The sequence below is a fragment of the Vanessa tameamea genome, chromosome 7 (genome assembly GCF_037043105.1).
Source record: "Vanessa tameamea isolate UH-Manoa-2023 chromosome 7, ilVanTame1 primary haplotype, whole genome shotgun sequence".
Taxonomy (NCBI): domain Eukaryota; kingdom Metazoa; phylum Arthropoda; class Insecta; order Lepidoptera; family Nymphalidae; genus Vanessa; species Vanessa tameamea.
This window is the reverse complement of record NC_087315.1, coordinates 2,467,058-2,486,157: the sequence shown is the minus strand read 5'-3', so window position 1 is coordinate 2,486,157 and position 19,100 is coordinate 2,467,058. Positions and strand designations below refer to the sequence as shown.

The 19,100-nt window shown below is 32.5% G+C and overlaps 1 protein-coding gene across 1 annotated transcript in view; it reads left to right on the top strand.

The window, feature by feature from the left end:
* The window catches only part of LOC113400755 (terminal nucleotidyltransferase 5C), a 217,335-nt gene that overhangs the window by 37,213 nt on the left and 161,022 nt on the right, over positions 1-19,100 (top strand). Inside the window, exon 2 of the mRNA XM_026640403.2 lies at positions 1,581-2,013. Coding sequence (XP_026496188.1) covers positions 1,657-2,013 — 357 coding nt within the window. The 5' untranslated portion in view covers positions 1,581-1,656. The remainder of the gene's footprint in view (positions 1-1,580; positions 2,014-19,100) is intronic.

The following is a 19,100-nucleotide window of genomic DNA, read 5'->3' as shown; positions in this document are numbered from 1 at the left end:
AAATTGTAAGCATTTTAATAATTCAAACAGTTCAGTTTCAGTTGAAGTGCAATCCTAAAAAAAAATAACTACTGTATATGATACACAAACTTTCAAAGACAATTCAAAGTTGTAATTCTAGAATTGCAAAAATAAACTAGTTGCTCGCCTGGACTGTGAAAGAGATACGAAAAATATCTCAAGTTGTTTTCTAAAATAAATTAATGTAATGGAAAAAAAGAACAATATTTAATGGTTTTTTGTTGCTGTAGATTAAGGGTTGCATTTTTTTATCTGAGAAAGTGAAAAATACATAATTTTAGAAAAAAATAATAATAGTAACAGCGCCACCTACCAGGTCCAACTGTAGTTGAAAACCATCCCGTAACCATAATTATATGTTTATATCATCGTAGAATTCTAAATACCGTTAGATTGTAATATATCTCGCGAGATTGTATACTGCCGAAATATTGTGAACGGTGATTTAACTCGGTGACTCGGTGACGGTGATTAGTGTTTATTATTTAACTGAAATAACGCACTTTGATAGATTATAATTTACCGAAAAATAATGCGTTAAATCGTAAGCAATATGTTACGGTTCACAATCTTTCGACAGTTCACAATCTCGGGAGATAGATTGTAATCTAACGGTATTTACAATTTTACGGTGACATATTCATCAACATCGGTCAAGCCGAAGAGGAGAAGAATTATTGCTAGTGTCCGTAATACTTCACCGGAGTTTTATGCTTAATTATATATCTCTGTTATTTCCTTTATATATCACAATAACTTATTTAATAGATTTTGAAATACGTGCATCATAAAAAATAGAGCAATAAACTCTATCCAAGCTTTTAAATGTTATCAATTTCCTTCCTTCTGTATCGATTTAATTTTGTCTTTATGTAAATAATAACGAGTCGCTTCAAGCGTTAACAATATTATTCTTACAAATGATTTGAATTCATATGGAAATCTTATAAAACACATGCGAACGTAAGCGTTGCTTGTCCATTTTCTATTTATATTTCTCATAGTCCACTGAAGCCATATTTAGTCAGCATAGGTCGACATTCTAATAGCGACAGGACACCTGCTCCATAAAAACCGGTCGTTATAAAATACCTCCAATTTATAAGGAATGTTTGTGTATTAGTGAAAAAACCTGTCTCGAACCCCAGAACGCGTCTAGAGTGGACGAGGTTACTGTGTCATTTGCGTTTGGAAGAGAGCGAAAGTAATGCTGGATGCTATCTCTTTTGTGGTCGGGCGTCTGACACAACATCTTCAATAGTTCACTCGTCTTGCCAATAAATACCGTTCATGTACCTGGTTAAAATATTGGTCAATACTCGTTGACCGGAACAGAGAAAAAATATATAAACATACAATTTAAGCTACAGATGATAGAAAATATAATAAAATAAATTTACGAAATAGTCTGTAATTGGTCCAATGTTGAGCTGAGATCTATTCCAGTGAATCCCCCGATTTTGAACTGTTCAAAAGATTCACGTATTCAACTACAAGTCCGAACATGTTTATTAATAAAATTATTTAACATAAATATAATTTGTATATGTTGTTCACAGGGCTCAGGCAGTGAACTGGTGAAGCATAACATGTAGTGGAGATTTGAAGACAAAAGTGTACTTTTAATCGTTCGTCATGGCCGATATTGATGAAATGAATATCGACTACGAAGTCGGCTACGAGTACGACATGTCTAAAATACCGGAAATCGTTACACCGGACGACACAAACGAGTCCGGCTATCAGGAGGGTTCGGAGAAAAGTTACGGTGATAGACGAGATTCGAAAGAGGGTTTCGGTGGCGAAGGGGATTCAGATAGTGGTGTCGATGGGGTGAGCAGTGGATGTAGCACGGTGGATGATTGCCCGGTGGTGTCGATAAATGATGTGGTCGCGTACTATGATGACATTCGCCCGAGGCGGCGACACGTGCCTCAGCTTAATTTCTATCACGTGGATATCGAGAGGATGACCTTGGACGCTGTTGTTCAGGTAAGTGATCGTTGAACTTTTGGTAGACTAAGATTATAATTGATGCATTTACATAATATTACTCATATGAAGCCTAGTTCAGATCAGTATCTGTCTGCTCTTTTCTCTTGTTTTGATACTATGAAAAGAGATTCAAAAGATTCAATCAAAAGTCACTAGGATATGAGATCTTAACAACATTTTTACCAATTCTTATTCGTCGCAACGTTCACCGATGATGCAATTTGAGAAAAGTAAAACTGTATATGTTGTATAATATTGAGGAAGATGTTTGCAACAAAATTGTATTTATAAATAATTTTATCAATGTCTAATTGTATAATTATAATAAAATTAAATTATATGCTTGTGTAGATTAAATTATTTAAACCGTAAAATTATCATCCTTATGGGTTGAGAAACTGAATTAGAAAGGAAAATTACTTTCAGAATAGAAGAACGAGCTACATTTTGTATGTCTGTACGTATCTTACTCTTATTTATTAGAATTGATAAAATCGTTTGTCCTGACTGACCATCAACGCACAGCTGAAGCTACTGAATCGAGAAAGCTGAAATTTGAAACATAGGTTTATTTTTCAACGTAAACACCGGCTGAGAAATGTTTTGGTGGAGCGATGATGTACGGAAGGTGGCTGGTAGGAAGTGAATAAGAAGGGCCGAAGATCGGGCTCAATGGCGCGCCTGGGGGGAGGCCTATGTCCAGCAGTGGACTAATACAGGCTTATTTTGATGATGATGATGTAGCTTTATGGTTTTTATATATAAGAAGTCGGGACAGGTAGCTCTCTAAGAATTATTTCTTCTGGGATGTGCTGGATGAAATTTCTTCAAGGGATAAGCATACTTCTTTAACTTTAACTTATTTTTTGTTAGTTTTTTTGTTATTGTATTAAACTTGTAAAAGTAAAATCATCTTTTCAAATGCTTGCTTGAATTCGGTTAAAAAAACTGTCACCGGTATTATTATCATAGTTTTCGAAAATTCCTCGTCGGTTCAGGATTTAGTTTTCTAAAGACGAAGTTAGTTTGAAAGTTATTAGAACGAATGTTACGCAAACGAGAACTTTGTTACAAAACGCTTTATAAGCCAGCGTATGTTGGCCTGCCTTTCTCTTCGCTATCATGAATTCTATCGACGTTTACTCGCAATATCCACCAAATGACCAACACTTTTGTTCTTAAATTAACCGGTATAGTGTCTAGCAACATTATCGCGTCTGCCATTTAATTGGAATGATGTAGTGCTTTTATAGATAAATTTATGTAATGTTATATAATAATGTGAGATGTTTCTGTTGGTTTAAATGTCGATTATTGTTTTGTATGTGTAAATCTTCATATGTATAATGACTTTTTTCTTTGTGCCTTAATCACGTGAAAACATTTGAACGTATTGTTATGAGACTAGGACCAATCGACGCGGAATTGTCCTTAAATAGTAAAATTTTTATAGCCAAATTTTTTAATTCCGTTGTTCCTTACCACTTTTTTATTTAATTCCCGGTGTGTGTATGTGTGTGCTGGAGAGGGGGTGGGGTTTAACACTATAAAGATGTTCAAGGCTAATTGTACCAGTCAACAAAGTCCCAATCACTTATCCTTAACACTTTCAGGGTTTGTTAAAATATCGTTACTAATATAATTTTTTTACAAAAAAATCAACCATCTTCAAAAATATTTCTAAAAATTCTTAAAATAGGAAACCTAATATAAAAAATAACATACTAAACAAATATAAAAAAATACAACGGAATTAATAACCTCCATTTTTAGGGCAGTTCAATTTAAAAAAAAGAACTTTTTAGTCGTAGGTTCTTGAGTTAGGCAAACTTTTTTCGTCAATATATTTTACAGTGATAGTTGACGACTACGGCTTAAAAAAGTAACCAAATTTGCCTCAAATGTTTGGCCGTGAAAGAGCGACAGACAGACAGAGTTACTTCTCATCAGACAGATTCAATATCCTCATCATCACCCTCCTGCCCTTATCCCTATTTTACTTGGGGTCGGCGCAGCTTGTCTTTTTCTTTCACACTTCTCTGCCGGACGTCATCTCACAAGTAACATTCTTTATAACCATATCGTCTTTCACACAATCCATCCAACGTTTCTTTGGTCGTCCCCTACCTCTATGTCCATCCATATCCATGCTCAAGACCTTCCTCACAACATTGTCCTCATTCCTCCGCATAACATGCCCATACCATGACATGCCCATACCATGACAGGCGGTTTCCACATAGCTTCTCGATTTCGAAAATCTAGTCTTTCCTCTAAATCATGTTAACACAATATTATTTTATTGCCTGTAAAAAGAGCAACAACATAACACTGAACAGCCGGTTAAGTCTTTGAATAAAATAATTAACTTAACAGAGAAACTCGATACGGATAAAATCAAATTTTGGAATAAAGGAGAAAAGCAAACGTTAACGAATTAAATTTTTAGTTACACTACATAATTAACATATTAAATTCACTTTGTTATTGGGCAATATCGGTTACGATGGTCAATGATTATACAACACTGCATCACTTAGAGATTGTGTTTTTGTAACGTTATTTGACCTTTTCTCTTTTGCAATTCGTTTAATACCAATAATTGAGCGAATGGTTTCATTATAAGTTTCAAATGTATTTTATCGGACATTCTTGTTAAGTTTGTAATGTAATGATTGTTGCAATTATGACTCTATTCGTGAACTAGAGACATTTTGTAAGATATCAAATTAAACAAAAAAAAAATTAAACTCGATATTTAAAATCTTTAATTTTTTTTTCATAGTTTACTAATTATTTTTGTAAGGTTTTTGTATGCGATATTTTTGACGAATTACTTGTAGAAGATTTTTAGTTGAAGCAATTTTTTGCCGTTTATGTATATCGGCTAGTGCTAATGATTGCTCTCGTTCAATATTAATATAAACAACATTTTATAAGCACACATTTATAACAAATTAACGTTAACCATGTTAAGAAACGGTTCTGAAATGAAATCGCTGGAGTAATTTTGAAAATATGTAATAATATGAAATTTCTCAAAACGAAATTTGATGTATATGTATAATAAGATGACTTCAAAGTGACACTCGACAAAGAAAACAAATCATTTCAAGGTCAAATCGAGTTGAACGCTTATACTTTGACTTAATTACTGATACTCGGCGAGTCTTTGTTCTCAACCTAAAAAGTCGCATATAAAATCACTTTTGTGTGAGAATTCTATTATTTATTCTGTTGTATGTAGAGTTTGTTTTCGTGTAAAAGTGAAATGTTGTTACGTATTGTTGTAATGCACACGTGAAGCCTTATTGTCGTTGATTCTATGTGCGTGTAAAATCGATACCTGCGTAGGCGGATACGCTCAAGGGCAAGCCGATGTTTGTTTAAGACTAGTATATTTTGCGAATCAATTCAACAGTGCGATTAATTGATGAACAAACTTAAATCTGTTTATTGTAAGACCTTTTTTTATAAAAAAGCTGCTTCATAGCGCCACTCAAAATTCTAATACAGATAGAGTGAACGCTCAGAATGTATTTTTTTAACAAATTTTATTGACCTGACCCAGCGCTGGTTGTGTATTTAACAGAATGTAGAAGATTTTTTTTAAAATGGTTAAATAAAATATATATACATATATATATATATATATATATATATATATAAAATTAAAATCATCATTTGTAGAATGTAATATATTTGTTATTTAGAAAACACGTAGCATACTTAATATTAATATTGATAGTTATGAACTAGGAAAGCAAACTGTTACTCCTTAATACAGATTGCAGTAATACAGATAGGAGATACCTTATCCAAAATACAAGTTTTAGTATCATAATTTACTAATTAAACTAGTATTGGTGTTCAGCTTACACATTATAATATTACATTAAGGATATGATACGTGAATTATGTCATGTCAGTAAAAATTCTTGGAAAAACCTAATCAAAAAAACAAGGTAAAAAATTAACTATAAGTACTCGGTGAGTTTTTTAAATTCAGTATAAGAGTTTTGGAATAGTTAATAGGTATAGCTAAAGATTTTTCATTATGATTGTGTGATCTTATATTATAATTTAGGAATTGAAAAATTAAAGTGGTTCAAATCATGAACAAAATTTGATATTTCGTTGAGAATTTAAGTAACTCGCAATTAAATCCTGCAATAACTAACTTTACTCGGTGGTAGGGCTTTGTGTAAGCCCGCCTGAGTTGGTACCTACCCACTCATCAGAAATTCTAGCGCCAAACAGCAGTACTCAGATTTGTTGTGTTCCGGTTTGAAGGGTGAGTGAGCCAGTGTAACTACAGAACAAGCACAAGGGACATAACATCTTAGTTCCCAAGGTTGGAGGCGCATTGGCCATGTAAGAAAAGTTCCATTGTCTATTGGCTTTGATGATCATTTACCATCAGGTGGCAAATTTGCTCGTCAGCCTACACGTAGCATAAAAAAAGAAAAAAACTATTTTGCCTTTTTACACGATCTCATAAGTCTGGATCGTTTCTGTAAAGTAGGATTAATTTTTAATTGTCCTTAATCTTAAACTTTCCTTGTATGCAACAAGTTGGGATGTTGAACTTTTCTCAACAAGTAAAGGTTCTCCTTCGTGGCTTTAAAACATTGTGAATGAAATTAAAAAATCACGTAAACTCTTCTTACTTTAATAAAAGTGAAAAGCTGATCAAACAAAAGTGCTCTTATAATTTATTAATACACAATTGAGTCAGCATCTGTATTTGTGCTAGTGCTGTTTTTTAGGCGCACTTAATAAACGCGGACTGGCTAATTGGGCACCTGATGGTAAGTGGTCACCACTTCATATACGTTAGTACTGTAAAAAATGTAAATAGATTCTCATATTAATGCGCCACCAACGTTTGGAACTAAGATGTTATGACCCTTGTTCCTGTAGTTACATTGGCTCACTCACTCTTCAAACTGGAACACAATACTAGTCAGTATTGCTGTTTAGCCATAGAATATATGATGGCACCATGGCCATACATGGTCACCAAGTAAATCATATAAGATCAATTTGAATATAGAATGAGCAGCAATTTAAATTTTTAACTAACATGCTTTAACGCTTCAAATGGTCAGCGGATTTTAGGGAAGCCAGCATGAGTTGTTCTCTGACGCAAAATATTCTTACGTATTGGGTCACACGTGTGCAGTGTAATCAAATTAGCTGACATTTGGATATGTAACCATTGCGTGTCAAGTGTCTTACTTGAATAAGTTTTGATTGCTTATTTAATATAATAGATGTTTGTCCAAATATTGACGAAATTTACATTTAGAAGTAAGGTTATGTTATGATTTTATGGTGTACTTACATACTACATACTTACTTACGTACTTACTTACTTACGTACTTACATACATACTAGATGTATTTAAATACAGCATTAAATTGGGTCGCCCGCGAATCGTTGCGTTTATTAAAAATATTTTTTAGGAAGTTCGAAATCTATAACTGTTGTATGTTTTGATTTAATTTAATTGTAAACTATAAGTCACTTATCTACGTTTGATGCTCTTCAAAATTAGACAATAACCGATTTTTTATGTGCAGCTCTCGTCCCATAATCACTGGGACAAAAATCGGCTTACGCTATTAATATATAAGATTTGAATACGTACAGTTTTTGTTATAACAAAATATAACGGATGCTTTATAACTACGCCCTTGTACATTATATAACATATCTTCTATATCCATATAAATATGTCTCATTATATAAACAAGATCTTTCTTGGAAACGTTTTATGATAAATTATTTCATCCCGCATATTGAACCATTTTCCTTAAAAGTACGTTTTATAAATTCTGAAGCGATGCTAGTGTATACTGATATATAGGTTTAGTTACTTGTGTTGATAAAATCGAATACATAATTAAACGGAGATTGAAATAATTACGAACCTTGACAATCGTTTGAGCTCTATCCTTCTCTTATATTATAAATGCAAAAGCTATTATCTCTGTTAGCTCACGATTTAGATGAAATTTGGTATGGAGATGGTTTGAAACTCAGGAAAGAATATAGGCTACTTTTTTCAAATCACCCCTCGAAGGGGTAAAATGGGGGGCAACGGTTAGTTTGATATTGGTAAAGTTTTATAAATTTTTTCACGGGTAAAGCTAGTTATATACATTTATTTATATATACAATCGACATGACGTTGATGAAATAAATGAAAAACTTGTATTTAGAAAAATAATATTTTGGCTGTAATAAACCTATTTTATTGTATATATATATGTAGGTTAACTTTTTTTTATAGAAAAACTGTATTAGAGCTATAAATAAAAATAGTTGATTTAATTAAATAACGTAATTTGACTGTTCCTCTTATATTAGTACATTATTACCCTATAACTTGAACGCGTACTAAACTAGATAACAGAATCCCGTTCCATGGACCTGTTTAACGATTACAGGACAAGTGGGAGACAGGTTCAACGACCCTTTTAATGTTGGAAATGTACTCACTGAACTATCTATTTTAATTTTACTTTATATAGATTTAAAATGTTCGTGAATGTTAGAATAAGACACACTAAGAATTTTTGGATGCTTAGAAGTTATTAAATCAATTTTAATTAATATTTACAATCTATTTCTTATATCTGGTAACGTTATTTGGCAAGTATCGAACAGTCCTTTGATAAAATAAGCTAATTTAATACGATATTTGTATGTAATAAAAATAATCTAACATTAAATGGTACCTGTTTTTGTCAATTCTTCGGAGTTAATTCGGTCTCGCCGATTAAGCATAGTGACGACAAAAACACAAAAAATGCAACTTTAAAACAAATGCAATTGCACGTTAACCAAAAAAATATCAAAACAACTTGTTTGAATATAATAAAATCCATTCGAATTGTCGCTTATCACGAAGGTTCAATGTCAGTGTAATCCTGCTCTTATTGTCATGGCATTAAAGGTCATTATCGATTAATGGAAACTATTTATTAGTAAGTGTCATAGGTTTGCCAATTATTATTAAAATAATGAGCGGTAATAAAACGAACGTGTGCAGTCTCCTGGTGCGGATCACGATTTTTGCATTTAATACTAGTGTCGTGATGTTGTTCGCTCGATGTGGGGTGACGGACGACGTCGACTTCGTTTTGATAGCGGATTTAAAGTATAACGAAAATGTATACTGCAAGCTGCCTGTCCCGACTTCATATGGATGAAATAAGGACTTGCTATGCAGTGCTATTTTTTAACCAATGAAATAAACACCGATCACTGTGCAGTCTCTTTAAGTTAAAGATTTTATTTCGTTAAAGATTCATTTTGGTCGAAATATTTGTGAGAGAATGTTGAAATCGGATGAGTAGTTTCTGAGATAACCTCTTAGAAACAATTAAACCTTGCTATTATAATATTGAAGAAGATTTTTATTATTTTTTTGGTTGGAAGTTTAGTCACCTTTATCAATTAAGGGCAATGTCATAAGCGATACTCACACCGTACGTTCTTAATCGAATGGTAATCCCCGACACATAACAGCTTTACTTATAAAAATATTGTTTAGCGAGCGATTAGTTAAACAATGCTGTGTCTCTTTCTTACGATTGTCAGCTCAATGATGACAAAAAGAGATAAATAAGTTTCTAACTAAACATCCGTTTAAGAACAGTTACAGTTTACACTAGTAAGGACGTAAGTATTTAGCTCACAATGTCTGTAATAAATTTTTATTATTTTATATCATGTTAAGCAATATCATGTTATTTAATAGTAATCAATAGCACGTATCGACTATTTATGTTCTAGTTTATTATTTTAATACGAAATATTCGTAATGAAATACCTGCTTCATTATTTAATTTAGCAGTTTCAATTTTGCAAACATTGATTTACCTTAAAATGAATAACATATTTGATGTCAAAGAGTGAGTCAGAAGCATAATGTATGAACCACCTACTTAGTTGCCAAACAACAATGTATTCTAAATTAGATATTATGTTATAACGAATATACAAAAGCAATAAGCATAACACAGTGATTAATATTTTATACTTCGTTAAATGAGTTATCACTGTTAGGCCAAGGTAGGTTCTTAGGGAGAAAATTCAAAGCTTATTTCAGCCTACCGTTATAGAGGTGTTAGTTTGGTGGTAAACATACGAAAGATGTTACTCTTAAATAGAATGCAATAGTAAGTATTTGTCTTGTATACAATTGTTATAAATTCTTATGTTTAGTGTTTAATTCGCTTCGAATTGGACTCGTAGTGGGAGGTAGATAACGTAGCAATTTTTCCTACTAAAGCGGTGGCCTTTGTCCTACAATGTGACGTTAATTGAGCGTCGTTCGCGATTCATAATTCTTTAGATTGCCAACTATATTTTCCTTGTTCCAGTAAACTGATATAAGTATTTTTTAAATGTATTTAATACGTAGTAAACAATTTTTAAATATATTTCGTATTTTAAAGTGATCCTTCTACATCAAGTCATATCACGGTGAAAAGTGATACGGAAACTACTTAGATAACAGGCCACCTGATGGTTAATCATCAGCACCACCTGTTTTTATTTGAACTACCATAAATTTCAACCATCTCAACGTGCCACCAACCTTGGAAACTAGAATGGTAGGTCCCTTGAAACTGGAACACAATTTTACTAAGTTTACTGTTTGGCGGTAGAAAATGTGACGGGCCCTACAACCAAGTAAATCTTAATACCGTCTCTACTACTGTACTTGGGTGTTATTGGCAGTAAATATGTCTGTTAATAGCCTCTCTAAGTATTATTCAAAAGACATATTATTCTGTAAATGGGTATATTCAATCAATAAATATCTAAGGAAATGTTGCTTCTGTTTGCTGTTTCAGAGAAGCGCTCGAAGCATTACGTCTCCGCAGTGACAAATATAGTTTTATCTCATTCTTACTTATTATAATATTATAAATGCGAAATACTGTTTGTCAGTGCGGCCTTTCACGCATCGGCGGAACAAAAGGCCGGTATGATTTGCATACAGATAGTTTGTCTGCTGGAGAGTGATCTATCATCATATATATATATCAAGGTTTTTGTCTATTATTTTTGTAATAGGTTACTTTCTTAGTAGCAAACAATAAGCCAACAGTGCAGAAAATATTAAACAGCTAAGCTGCTCTCACAGGTACACTCTCTCAATCCGATGAGACTGGGCCACCAAGCCCATGGTGCGAACGAAAAGATTTTATACCCAAGGCCAACACTTTTGAGGTTCAAATTTCGGGATGCGACTGCGAGCTAGTCAACAGAAAAATCTAATTTATTTTTTTAATCGAATGAGTCAATGTTACAACACTAGACTCGTGAACAGTCTCATAAGTTAGCCACTAAACCTAAACAAGGCAGACGAAATTTGAAGTTATATAGAAGCATATTTATATTAAATTAAATGTACAAGACTGGAAATAAATTACTTAACAAAAAATATTACTTAACAAATTATTGATTTCTTCTCTCGCCGATTATATATCTCATAAATAATAATTATGTATAAATTTAACAGCTGCTGATAACAATTTCTTAATAAACATTAAGAAATCTAGATATTTTCAGGTAATAAATTGAATAGCTTATGAAGGGTTTGCAAAACTAATTAAAACGGATTTGCTTAAAAGCTGTCTAGTATGTCGACACATTGAGAGTAGGGTGACCAGTTCTTAGTTATTACTTTCAAGAATTTTATGATACCGATCATTGATCAGTTGGTTTAGATATTGGTCAATGAGCTTTAATCAATTTACGCTGAGGGAATACTTTCAAATAATTAGAATCCTTTTTTTTATTGAATTGTTATGTGGACGGGGAACTAGGCCACCTGATGTTAAGTGGTCACCAACGCCCATAGACATTGGCGCTGCTAGAAATATTAACCATTCCTTACTTTGCCAATGCGCCACCAACCTTGGGAAGTAAGATGTTATGTCCGGAACAAAATATAGCAAGTATTGCTGCTTATCAGCAAAATATCCGATGAGTCGGTGGTACCTATCCAGACGGGCTTGCACAAAGCCCTACCACTAAGATCACTGACACCATATAAAACTTAGATGGTGATAATGGTTAAGACCAGTTGTGAGAATACTACAATCTTAACCGATGTGAATTTCATGTGTTTAATCTGTGTTTATAATTCATCTTGAGCATGGTTTTGTAGGAAAACATCGTGAGGAATTTATCGAATGAAAATCTGACACGTTTGTATCTACCTTCCTACAACTGAGCAGTGTGATGGAGGCCGTAACCCAACAGTGGGACATTTACAGGCTGTTACCGACATTTACTTTACTAGAGAATAGTTTTTTGTGAGTCACTCACAATAACTATTTATTAAGAATGCCGATGGCCGTACTGTAATCATTTCAGTCAATTTTATGTAATGGGCGAAATTTTCTTAGTTTGTTATCCATACCCAAAATAAATAATAAGAGTATAACTTCATAATTATGCATATGAAGTTGCTTTATTAACATGCAAATCAAAATATTCTTTATTCAAGTAGGTTCTTACAAGTATCAAATGAATCTCCTTGAAAAGTTTAAAAATGTAGGACTAACGAAGAGGACCAACCAGAATCTGTCACTCATCTATTTTTGCCTTGAAACTTATTTAGATAATAATATATAATTATAACTTATTAACGTAACCCGTGTATGAGAATGGACTGAGCCTATAAAACAAGATAATTGGGTTACCCTACAGTGTTCGAAATTGTTTAAGTGATGTAATTATAATTACGTATGTTTAAAAATGATCGTCACTGGCTATCTTTTGGGTCAAGGTGAAAATCAATCATCTTAACAGTAGTAACAGTAACGATATTTAATGTTTAAACCTTTCTATATGTTATATGTTGCGTTATGCGAAATTGTACTTAAAGGTAGCATATGCATACGGCCAGCGAGTAACGAAATTAGGGAGAGTGGGCGATAACTGGCAATTGAGATTCGGATACGAATATCAAAATAACTTAAATAGAAGATTGTTATATTTTAGGTTTTTGCGGCTGATGCCTAACCTATCTTTAACGACAGCTTTAGATTACGTGTATATTCGTTTTAGGGTAGAATTTATTTGGCGGTGGGACAGCTCTCTCTAGTAAAGGGAACACGAACACCAATAACTATACACTACAATCTTAGTTTATTTATATGTTATTTATTAATTATTTTATTTACTTATTGTTGTTGTTGAATGTGGTAATAGCTTATTAGCCTTGAGACAACATCTTATGTCATCAATCATTATAAAATCAAATTCAAAATATGATTTAGCCAAGAAGGCTGTTATCAGTATAAATCGTTACATTATAAAATACCTCTTCACTCGCACTTGTGGTGGCCCAAAGAATATCTTGTTCTTATGGTGATGGTAATCTCCAATGCTGCGACATTATTTCTAACCATTTATGCTTGCTTGAAATAAAAGTTAATCACTAGATATTATTCAAATATTTTTTTTTTTTTTATGATATTGTTAAGCGGACATAATAAACCACCTGTTGGTAAGTGGTCACCGCCGCCCATAGACAATGGCTCTGTAAGAAAAATATGAACCATTCCTTACTGCGTACTATGCACACGATCCTTTTTCACCAAATTCCTTTATCTAGTATAAAGGAATTGTTGTCGCCTACTGGTCAAAAGTCGTCATTGAAAATTTGTGTGAAAAAAAAACTTATGTTTTATTCTACTGAAATTTCCAATTTTCATCAAATCGAAACCGAATAAAAGAACGGAAATGAAAGGCTGACAAACAGAATAGGAAAAGTTACTGTAGGTGCTGTTTAATCTTTTCTATAAGTATTATCTATGTACAGCCTTATACATTTTTAAAATATTCTTTGTTCAATTAAGCCTTAAAGGGGACCGATTAATCTCTATCTGGAAGTCCTTTGAGAAAAAGTTAGTCGCTGTAAAGCTAACGGCGACTCGGAATGTGATATCTTATTAGCAGTGAGTGGAACTAACGTTGGTGAAGTAAATACTTTTTCGCCTTTACACCAATCACATTTATTATTACCAGCAGATAAAATGATTTCGAGTTGAAGTTTAACGACACTAGTAGGACTACTAGTATAGTACACGCAGAAAGACACACTATATTTTTTTTATGATATAAGTTGGTTTATGGGCAAAAGTGTGATGGCAAGTGGTCATCACCGCCCATAGACATTGGCGATGTAAGAAATATTAACGATTCCTTACAACGGCACTGTACTATCAATCACAGGAGCTAAGATGTTATGCCTTTTGTGCCTATAGTTACACTGGCTCACTTATCCTTCAAACTGGAACACAACAATACTATGTATTGATGTTTGGCCGAAGAATATCTGACGAGTGGGGGTTCATGTCCAGGAGGGCCTTGACAAAGCCCTACCAGTAATTAAACATTATCTAAGTAGGCTACAGTTATGCTATGGTCAAAATATAATTATAAATAAACAAAAAAAGTATTCAAAACAGGAATTAAAATTGCTCCGATTTGAGCAAAGACCTTCTCTCCTTAAATGTAAAGGTTGTGGAGCCATCTCCAATTTTTCAACGCATATCCATTTTTACATGAATCATAAATTCGAATTAAGCACATAAAAATTCAATGTGTCTTACCCGGATTTGAACCCGTAACTTTCAGTGAAGATTCAAGTGTTCAACCACTTGTACGGTTTTTTTTTTTGTTGTTAAAACATACAACATCTTACAATGTTGCTCTTTAAAATATCTATCAATCACAAAAACAGAGCTCTCTGCACACTGTCATGTTATTTGAATTAGTTTGTCGTAGGTCACGAATGACCGCATTCTTGAAACGTTTACAAACAATAATAAACTTTGTAGTTATGACATAGAGATGAAAACAGCGTAAAAGTATTTTAATGACCATTGTCACGGGACTAAGATATCCGCCTGCCATTATTAAAAAAAGATATGGATGATAGCCAAACTATCATTGTATTCGAATGCTTGTCAAACTTTCTTTGTAACTAAATTTATTCAATTCAATAGAAGTTAATGTATCTTAAATGTACTAAATAAAACATGTTTTGTAACTTTACTCATTAGATTAGATGCAAATGTAAACAGAGAGTACAAAATAGTGCTTTGCCACGGTGTCGCGCGATTCCAGGTAATCAAAGTGTATTTTAAATATACACATGTATAAAAATGATATAATTAGATATTCTGTACCAAAACTACTGATTGGAGGAAAATTGCGGCAACCGGGTAGAAAAAGTTCGACGGCGAAAAGTTAGTTGATTTCAAAGAATTTGAATGTTTTCTAGTAGATGTATGGTGAGTACCATTGCCTATAAAAATTTGCGCCGTAAGATTTTTAAATTTTAAGTATTCCCTACTTCGCCACCAGCCTTTTACGTTAACCTTGTTACGTCCTTTATGTTTTAGTTACACTGGCTCATTGACCTTTCAAAACGAAAAATAACAATACTAAGCGTGCTAAACGGTAGGTTATGTTATGAGTAGTACCTACCCAGAAGAGCTTGCACAAAATTCTATCACCGAAAATAGATTAACAAGCCTTGCGTCGACTTTATGGTTCAATCTTTTTTGTGCATAATTTTTATATTCTGTGTTTCAGGAATTTTGTACTTCGGCAATATAAAAATATTGCCGTAGTCAAAATAATCGAATTAGAGTATTTGTAAATTACAAATTAACTTTTATCAGAATTTCAGAGAGAACTGCGCAATTTATGATAAATAAAAACTTTGATAACCAGTGAACTTAGTAGTATAGATATAAATCATGATGCATAATCCTACTATTTTCAAAGGTATGTCTTAATAGTGGCCTTCAGATTGTTTGCAATGTTATGGCAGGTTTTAATAAGATTTTTTTATTAACGCTGTTTTTTTTTAATTTTACTATAGATCAATAAGGCAAGTGTTTTGCCACTATATGACATTGAGAAAATAATTCTGTGTTTATTGAGCACAAATAGTTTATATAAAATAAATTGCTACTCGTATCTAAACTAGTTATTACAAATCCAATATGAATTGACTTAATTTGTTAAAATTATCATCTGTCGTACATATACATTAATTGAATTGAATAAATACGTCAAAATTATAGAAAATTAACAATATAAAAAACGAAACGTTTTAATAAAAATAGAAAAACACGTCAATGGAATGACTAATTCTGATTGCTTTTTATAGAAACGTTTATCGTTCCGGAAAATCATCAACCCACAATATTGCAATTCAACTTGATTTATTTTTTGTGTTATTTTTATACAACAATTGTGTTATTGCGTTGATTTTTGCCTTTTATGTTTTTTATGTTTTTTCGTGATTGGCAACGAATTGACAAAGTCAGATTAGGGGCCGAAGTTATTACTGTATTTGTTGACTGGATCCATTCATCCCTAGCTCCCCCAATACAGGTCTAATCAAAGCGTAAAAAACGATTATTGTGATATAAAAATAATATTATGTAAACTGAAACAGCTGTTTTATACGTAGGACTTGGTGAAGGTGCAAGCTCGCCTAGGAAGGTACCACTCATTCGTCACTTACTGTACCGCTAAATAAAACTACGTACGTTTAGTATTGTTTTGTTCCGGTCTGAAGGATGAGCCATTTAAATAAGTACAGGTTTTTAGAATTTAAATGAATTTGTAAACGGACAATAGATCACGTGTTTTGCAATGACGTTCATTGTAAAATTCGAGAATGTTTTGAAGCGTTGGATTGCTTTGTTTTTGGGTAATTCTCTGCTTAAATATTTTGTTGATATATTTCATGTTGATTATATTAACTCTTATTAATGACGTTGATTTCGTCTCATTGTAAGAAAATCTAATTGAAATCCACATTAAGTTCTAATTTAGATTTTAAATGACCAATATTTAATAATTAAACAAAATGCTCCAAAGAGGTTTTGGGAATATAGCATATATGGTTTAAGATATACCCACGATTTCGTTCGTGGTAAATTATATGGACATTTTTTAGTTACCAATAGCTGCAAGGTTACATGTCCTTTTAGAACTGTCATTTTAGAACTGAAACTGACTATTTGAAGGGCTTTTGGAAGGCAACTGATAGATTCAGTTGTGACGGCTCTATATTTATGGTTACAATATGAAATGATTCGCAAAAACTCATTTTTGTGCGGTTTTGCTTACGCTCTTCTCTTAAACTAAATAGAACAATAGGTTCGTTTTGCTATTTGAATAGCTTTGAGTTTAAATTAAATAGTTAAATTTAACGCATTTTGCTTAGTCACGAGCGACGATTACAATTTCTCTTGGTCATCTAATATCACCCCGTATAAAACGTTTTTGCTGTTCAAAAGGTCGCAGCCAAAGCCTTTTTGTTGTCATATTGTAATCCCTAAATTACATAAAACATAATCAGCCTGTAAATTTCCCACTGCTGGGCTAAGGCCTCCTCTCCCGTTGAGGAGAAGGTATGGAGCATATTCCACCACGCTGCTCCAATGCGGGTTGGTGGAATCCATAAATCCCTAAATTAGTTTATGTCTAATTTTTTAAACACAATTTATGATTGGATGAACACTTACATGTGATTATATGAGTGGCAGTGCCATAAGACATTTTGTGTATCGGTCTTTACCGAAATGTTATATAATTATTTATTGTCCTTATATACCATAATGATAAAAATATTTTCTAATTAATATACTATTTACTATAATTACGTAATTAAAATATAATTTCGGCATTCATATCATGGAGATTGTATTGTTAACTTAAAAATAAAAACACAGTTACGTAAAATATCAAAAAGGGCTTCCTTCAAAGCGTTGAAACCTTACTTTCCATTTTCGTGTTACTATTTATTAGCTTCTTATTTGCTATAATTGGTCAGCCGTTTTAATCTAACCACCATTGTTCAATGATCAGATGATTACAGCCGGACGTGATGTAATCTTACAATTGACAAGGATGCATAGATGTGTCTTGACTAGAGTGAATGATTTTTAGATACGATCTACTTCTTTTTTTAAATGTAAATTCTATATTTGAAAATATAACGAAATCTGACACACACTATGAGATTTTTTACATATTTTTTTTGTCTAATGAGTTACTATCACTTCTCATATACATTGAGAGTGTTAGAATTAATTATAAAGGAAATAGGCCGCCCAGGCGTCTTTATCGGGAACTAATATGTTTTGTCCCATCGAAACGAATCATTGCAATATAAGTAGTGTTTGCCAAAATTGTTTAGGATTTATAAATTGTTAAAAAATTACCAGTACCAGTTTATGGATATTATTTAAAAGAAGACTAGTAATATAGTATAATTAGCCGTATAATTATTTGATGTGTTAAAATTAATGTTCACATTCTTAACAAAATATATATATTTTTTACGACGATATTGATATGGAGCATGAATTGAAATCCGTGAGCGTTAAAAGTGGAAGTAAACTTCTTGTGTCTTCTTTCTTGTGTTTTATTATAGAAATATTTTCCTTTCCAAGCATATACAAAGATTTTCATCCAATACAGATACCTCACAATATCTTCCAACGTCGCTGAACACGAGATGTATTGTAAACATTAATTAAGGACGTAAAACCAATTGGTATTTGCCTCGATTTGAGCTCGTAATCTTCAATTGAGATTCACAAAATCAGAAATAGACTTTTATGTTCTTTCTGAAGAATATGTCGTGTGAAAATGTTTGGTTTAGTTAACAAAACAAACACTAATGGAAGCAAGCTGCCGGTGAAAGTCGATTTTATATTATGCAATGAGTTAGATTCTAAATTATGAAACTTGACATTAAGAGTTCGTGGCTATAGAATACTCATGCCGATTGATGTGGCCGAGACTCGCGAGATATTTGAACTCCTTAACTTGTATACCTCTAGGATCAGGTCATGGTCTAGCTTAACTAATTAATAAATTCAAATAATAAGTACATTTTAAATACAATAACACAAGTGACTTTAAAATTTCAACTGTTTTGTTGCTTCAATGGTTACCTTATATGGATTCTAAGATTATTCTGTCAAGCGTTTGAATTATTCCCTGAATTTAG